Source organism: Sander lucioperca, chromosome 17, assembly GCF_008315115.2.
Source record: "Sander lucioperca isolate FBNREF2018 chromosome 17, SLUC_FBN_1.2, whole genome shotgun sequence".
NCBI classification, from domain to species: domain Eukaryota; kingdom Metazoa; phylum Chordata; class Actinopteri; order Perciformes; family Percidae; genus Sander; species Sander lucioperca.
The window spans coordinates 901,023-908,522 of NC_050189.1; the positions used below are offsets into that span (position 1 = coordinate 901,023).

General features: G+C 41.9%; 1 protein-coding gene across 4 annotated transcripts in view; it reads right to left on the reverse strand.

Moving 5' to 3' along the window:
- lrch4 (leucine-rich repeats and calponin homology (CH) domain containing 4) overlaps positions 1-7,500 on the reverse strand; it is an 81,292-nt gene that overhangs the window by 28,477 nt on the left and 45,315 nt on the right. For all 4 annotated transcript variants that reach the window (XR_004895611.1, XM_035994293.1, XM_035994292.1 and 1 more), the window contains exons 2-5: positions 4,006-4,150; positions 2,978-3,107; positions 2,257-2,362; positions 571-817 (exon numbers count right to left, since the gene is read on the reverse strand). Coding sequence is in view for 3 of the 4 variants with exons in the window: in XM_035994293.1 (XP_035850186.1) it covers positions 571-817; positions 2,257-2,362; positions 2,978-3,107; positions 4,006-4,150 (628 nt within the window). In the remaining variant the exon portion in view is untranslated. The remainder of the gene's footprint in view (positions 1-570; positions 818-2,256; positions 2,363-2,977; positions 3,108-4,005; positions 4,151-7,500) is intronic.

Sequence of the window (7,500 nt, forward strand, 5' to 3'; positions counted from 1 at the left end):
TAGTCAAATTTCAGTTTTTTATTTTACTGTAAAACACTTCCTTCCCTTAACCAGAGAAATAACCAGTGCAGTACCTATTACAAGTTGCCACTGAAGCCACTTCCCACCATCTGTTTTTGTGAAATCGGTTTGAAACCAGCAGAATGGTGTGGACACAAGCTCAGCCTGCTTTCTGTTTCTATTGTCTCAACATGAACCTGATCAAAATAATATAATAATAATATTCCATGACTACAGGACTACCAAGAGTGCCTTCATGAAAGGATCTTTCCTACTGGTTTGCTAAAGAAATAGTTTGAGATTTTAGGAAACAAGCTTATTTTCCTATTGTCCCAGAGTGAGATGAGACGATCCATATCTACGTATGTAAATACAGAGCAGGACGAGGTTAGCCTAGCTTAGCATGAAGACTGGAAGCAAGGGAAAACAAAAATATACCCACCAACTCGTCTATAGGTCACTGATTAATACGTTGTATCTCACTCTTTTAAAGTAAAAAATAATGTGTGGTTGAAGTGGGAGTTTCTCCGTGTGCCAGTGTTTAATACTGGTTCCTCTATCCTTCCTCACCAGCTGTTGAAGCCCGTGGGCCGCAGGCGTCTCTCCAGCTCCTCCTGGCTCCTCTTGCAGGCCTCCATGTTCAGGTACTTGAAGATGTGGTATTTGCCCTTGGAGCATATCTGTGCAGGAGGCATTTGCAGCGGGTTGTTGTCAAGCAGGATACTCTGGAGATGCCGGAGGTGGCGGTAGCACAAGGGCACGTGGGAAACACGGTTGCAGGACACATCGAGCCGGACAAGGGGGAGCTCCGATATTTCTGGATGGTGCAAAGACAGGGTTTTCATTCTGTTTTCATTCAGTTTCTTACCTACATTCATTGTATCCTCGAGGTTCGGCAAAAATGTTTTTTCTTGCTCATAAAACATTTGCAAAGCCCATATCCTAAGCAGTGTTGGAAGTAACGCGTTACAAAAGTAACGCAATTACAGTAATGTATTCCTTTTTGCTGTAACGCAAATATAACGCATTACTAATTAAATTTCGGTAATATTATACTCGTTACAATCTCAGTAACGCGAGTTACAACCCATTTTAACGCAACATTTAGTGGTGCATTGGTTTCTTTAAGAATTCACCAACACCGCGACACATTTCTTCACAGGCAAAAAAAAAAGCCGTATTATTTTCCTGTCGCTGTATTCGATGGTTGAGATGACTGCAGAGACAGATACATTTGCGAGATGGATATTATTTTCAGGAGTTATTACGCTGCGTTGAAGTGAGCTGTCCTGTTTCTGTTCCCGTGGTCAGAACCAGAGACAGTACGGACAGCATGTATGTCCCAACAGGTGATGGTACGTCAGCAGCTGACAGATATAAACATGTCGGGAATTAATGTTGAGGCTTGCTACACGTAAATATCATTGCATTTTTATCAGCCGTGGAGAGTAACTATGCCTGTAGTGGAATGGCTTCGAATGACGACTAAAAACGCTTGTCTTTTACTGTGACCATTTACTGTTCAATATGTTGCAGTTTTAAAAACAAGAAAGTGAACAACTTGAGCCTGACGGACATGTTGCATCTCAGTAAGCTAGCAAGAGTAGGCTACACAACAGACAACTTCCGTGTAGCCTACTTCAAAATAAAAGCACTTCCTGTGACGGTTCGCAGTAAAACTAAATTACTGTTAAATAAGGTTGTGTAGGCTACCTTTTCACAAATCAGGGGTAAATCAAGTACTGTAAATAATGTTAATAGTGAGTTTTAATCACACTATAATTGAACATTTCCTTTAGAGTGTTTTAACCTAAACAACATGAATTTCTTATTGAAGTGCTATAAACAAACATTTTACAACAATGCCGTACTTTTAATTGAGTATTTTCATTTTCTCCTACTTGCCTATTATATGTTTTACTTATCTATTTTGTATAGCTTTAGTTACTTTGCATATTTATATTAATTATACAAAATATGAATAGCTATAGTTTCATTAGGCTGAACCAAGCTTGGTATTAGTGGATGCCATATATTTATCATCACCTTCTATAGTTGGAGATGCACTGAATACCACTGGATGAGAACTGATAAACTTTGCGGAATCACTCTATGGGCTCTGGACCAAACCATTGCGGAGGTTTCTTGGGTTCAGCACTGAGAAATGAGCCAAGGTGATCACACTAAATTAATTTAGGGAAAGAGAAGAGTAGAGGAGGCTTGATGTCAGTGGATGGAAGTGTGTGGGCTCCATACCTTGAGGCAGAGTGGTGAGCTGGTTCCTCCGCAGGTTTAAGTCCCTCAGACACTCAAGCTGGCCGAGCTCTGCTGGCAAACTCTGCAGCTCATTACAGCTGACATCCTGAGACAGACAGACAGACAGACAGACAGACAGACAGACAGACAGACACACACACAGACAGGCACACAGACACACACAGTCATCTAAAGCTGTCCACTGACATGTTGCACTGTCTCAGAAATGGATCTGGACACCTCTTGCTTTAAAGTAGGGCTGCACAATGAATCACAATTTTATCAAGTCACAATATGGACTAGTGCAATACCCAAATCACAGGAGGGGTGCAATATTTGTTAAAGGCAAAATATGTGTCAAATGAATGAAGTATTGTGGTGCTGCAGAGACATCCCAGCCTACAAATCATATCCTACAGACTAAAGAAAACATCTTTCTCTGGTACAGATCCTCGCACAAATCACACTATGATCATATATTTCTATAAAAATGAGAATAATGATCATGGTGCAGCCCTACTTTAAAGCCAGTCCATAGTATCCGTTATAAAGTCTATGACCCAATAGGACATCCAAACATCTGGAGTGAGAGAGGGACACTAGTGGACTTCTTCCTCATCACAACAGAAATCAGTTGACTGATGTTGCTGATAGAGTTGTACACACAGAAAGATAGTGTTGATGAGAGACAGTAATGTGTGTGTGAGTGTGTATAGCATACCAGCTGTCGGAGGTGTGTGAGGGAGTGTATGGAGGCAGGCAGGGAACACAGCTTGTTGTTGCTGACTATGAGCACTCGCAGGAGGGGAAGCTCAAACACTGACGGGGGTAAACTGGACAGAAGATTACGACTGTGGACACACACACACACACACACACACACACACACACACACACACACACACACAGAGATCTAATCACACACTTGTTAAAAACATTAATTAAAACTATGAAAATGAAATGTTTTGTATATGTTAAAGAACGTGCGGCTACATTTAGTCTTTGTTATTTTTATTGCACAGTAGTTGCTTTGAGCCTTCCTGTATTACCAGCACCTGGAGGGCTTCTCTGGTCTCCTAGCAACAGTACAGTTATAATTATAGTGTGGAGGAGAGAGGCGTGGCCGTGTACTTCTGTTGTTGGAAGGAGCTTTGGACAGGATTTGTATAATTTCAACTCCAGCAGAAACAAACACACAGCAGCTGCGCTTCACCCTACACTGCACTCTGGGAAATGGATGCAGCGTTGCTGCTCTCTTTGTGGTGTGCTAAAGTGTAACTTTTTAATCATAATTCATGTATTACATGCAACTTCCTGGTTAAACCTTGCCCTAGTGTATTTACCACAGTTGTGTGCAAACTGTTTCCTATGCTGAAGAATAAATTCCATAACTTTAGAGTAATATATATATTAGTGGTTCTTTTTGTGTGAATTACCCTTCACTTGGCACAGTCTAGTGCATTTCTGTTTCACATCCCACTCCACCAAAAAACATACAGATTTAGAACTAAATTGCAGATAGAAATGATGGCCTAAACTTTGCAAACAGGGCCCAGGTAGTAACAAATGCAACTGATTGTTTATCAAGAGGTGAGGAAATCTGAGGAGACGGAGCCATCAGTGTGTGACAATGCTAGTGTTGGTGTGTCAGGGGACAGGTTGAACTTTTAACTTTTTAAGTGCTGTAAAATTGGTTAGAAAGAAATAGAAAGGAAATGGAGCTGGAGTGTGAGTGTGGTGTGGAGTTACCTGAGGTTGAGGTAGGTGAGGGCCTGGAGGTTGCCCAGGCTGGGGGACATTGAACGCATCCCATTGTGGTAAAGGCTCAGCGTCTCCAGAGAGATGAACTGACAAAGCTCCTCCGGCAGCTCACACAGGCGGTTCTTAGACAAATCTGACAACACACAGGGGGACACAACATTAGATGGCTCATCACAGTTTCTCCAGCATTCATACTGCTACCACACAAAGTAAAGTGCATACTACTTAAAGCATGACTCCTGTAAGAAAAAACCCTCCTCAAGTCAGGCAACATTCTAACAGGGTAATCGGTTTTTACACTCCCACCTCTGACACACCCCCTCCGCCCTTGCTGGCACGTCAGAGTCTTTTCCCCACCGCTAGCTCCCCCTACTGGCCTCAACTTCCATTACCAAAGTTACAGATCAGGGCTCATGAAACACCATTCCCTCTGCCCCCTTAGTGTCCTCTCCTTCACCCTAATGCCCTTCCCCTCAAACACCCTCACCTATGGTTCACTCTGTCAAAACTATTATAACATATAGGGGCAACCGTCCAAGCCAACCGCTGTATCTATTCCTCCAGTGAGGTTCTCCTCGGTGCGCAGGTATCTGGTATCTGCGTCCGCTAGCTCGGGTACCTGCGTCTGCTAGTTCGGGTACCTGCGCCCGCTAGCTCAAGTACCTGCGCCCGCTAGCTCGGGTACCTGCGCCCGCTAGCTCAAGTACCTGCGCCCGCTAGCTCGGGTACCTGCGCCCGCTAGCTCGGGTACCTGCGCCCGCTAGCTCGGGTACCTGCGCCCGCCAGCTCGGGTACCTGCGCCCGCCAGCTCGGGTACCTGCGCCCGCATTCATACTGAATGATTTCTTTATTACAAAAGACTTGGACTTTCTGCTCCTCAGCAACCAAAATATACACGATAAATTCCAGTCAGGCTTTCGTCAGAACCCCTCTACAGAGATCGCTCCTCTCAGAATTACAAATGGCCATAATTAGTTTACACATTTCATTGCTAGCATAGTGGAAACGAATGACTTAAAATAATTATAATTAAAGTTTCAAGCTAAAATAGATTCCTGGAATTACTTGTTTAAGGAATGGAAATTCAGTAGAGCATTACTCATGGTTCCTAGAGTCTACTAAAAGTAAAATGGGAGCCAGAACCTTCAGCTATCAGGCTCCTCTCCTGTGGAACCAGCTCCCAGTCTGGGGTCTGGAGGCAGACACGGTCAACACATTTAAGAGTAAACTTCAAACTCTCCTCTTTGATAAAGCTTATAGTTAGAGCTGGCTTTGCTTAGGACCAGTCATTAATATATTACTGCAATATTATTACTTTCCACAGTTAAGAGTAGTGTAACAGATTACAAAATCCAAGTAACGCTGTGTGACTGCGATGGGGCAGCGGAAGTAATATAAAAAGTAATGTAACTGATTAATTCTGATACTAATTAATAAGTAAAGTAATAGTATTACTTTTTGATGGAGTATTATACTTCCTGAGTAACTTGGCCAACACTGGCCCTTAGTTGTGCTGCTATAGGGTTAGACTGCCGGGGACTCTCCTCTCTCTCCATCTGGGTGCATTCATGTCCCAGTATCCTGTTTCCTGTCACCGTTAACTGTCAAATAATGGCAATATGCCATAAAAAATAATATGACAAAGAATGACAGCTTTCACCAAAATATGTTCTAATAAATAAATCTTCTTAGCCCTCAAGACCAAACAAAGGACAAAGAATGGAGGTTGATGGAATCAAAAAACAATGTTTTCGAACCAAGAAAAGAAGACTTGGGAAGTGAAACATGGCTGAAGAATTCAGTAGAAGTGGATCCTGGAGAGTTAGTTTTTTACGTCCATAAAGTTGAGTATTCACAAGAGACAGAAATAAAAGATCAATATTAAAGAATTCCAGATATCTAGATGTTTAGTCCCAAGGTTAGGTAAGGCAGAATTCTCCAATTCCCATGACACCCCTTGATAGCATCTTTTGCAACAGTTCTCTAATTGTGTATTCTCCAACCCCAAACACAGATCTTAAGCCCGATGACATCATTTAAATTCTTACTTTGGTCTCTGTGCCATATCACAGCATCCACACTGTTTTCAAAAAGCAGAATGTTGGCAAGGTGAACCCTCATCTCATTCTACAAAGTCACTGGATGTTAGACATTGTCATCCACCTCAAAAGATACATGAACCCTCCCTATCAGAGATACAGATAGCCCAGATGCACATTTCCACAAATATACGTACCCTAAGTCCAGAAGTGATTTATTTAATGTCAAAAAATTAATGGTCAAATATGTACTATTGTGTTAACATTTTATTTACTAAAAATGCGTTAGAATACGTTCATCTCGAAGACGAGTTCGTTCAGAATCAGCTGACTCGATTTCCTTCTCATACATTCCCATAGCGCCACAGTGCATTTTGAAGCCTAGCGTCCATTGACTTCAATGGGGCTGCTTTGAACAGTTTTTTTAAGTACTTCGAAACTAGACGGTCATTGGATAAATGCTGCGATTATGTCCCGCCCACGGACTGATGTCCGTGGGGGTGAATGGAGCAGTGGGCTGGCCTGGACTCCGGGCTTCTGCGTGATGATTGGAGGGTCTGTCGAAAGACTGCATCTCCTTTTGATTAACAGTGATTTTGTACTATAAAAAGTCGCCGAAGCTATACAAGCTTTTTTTGTTATTTATTATTATTATATATCATTATTATTATATAATATATATATATATTTATATAATATATTATTATAATATTATTATAAATAAATGAAAAAATGTTCTGATGTAGGCCGAAAATGAGCTTCACCTCTTTGAAAGACCAGCAGCTGCCACTGCCTAAGTCCCTCATTGGAAGAATTATTTAATGTTTGCTCTCCCTCTTTTGTATTTATATTTAATATTTTAGTTTCGTTGCCACCAGTGTCAGACAAGGGGGACAAAGGGCAAAAATGCTCCAAGAAATCTCAGAATGCCCTTAAAATGTGATTGAAGAAAGAAGAAAAATAGAAGAAAAACAATTATTTACCAGTTTACGCCATCATCCAAATCCAACATTAAAGCTTAAGTGCGTAACTTTTTATAATAATGAACGTTCGTTTCATTCAAGCCATTGCAGTTGATAGAAAACTCTCTGTATTTCTCAGTATGGCTATGTTCAGAAGATTGTGTCCTAGCAGAGTGACATCATGGCACAGGCGTTACCATGGATCCCACGTAAGTCCCGCCCTACGAAGCAGCTCGATTGGTTGGGGTTAGGCATTGACCTGGAGTGGTTAAGGTTAGAATAGCCGATTGGTCAAGGGATAGGACCTGAACAAATCGGGTTACGTTACCTTGCGTAAGCATGGACGCCTGGCCAGTAGTAGTGTGTGAATGCTATTGAAGGGCGGGTCTTGCCTAGATGTTGCGTGGGTTCCATAATAACGCCTCAGAGGCACATGTTTGGATATCAGCTGACAATACCTTGGTTTGCATTTCCAATAGAGT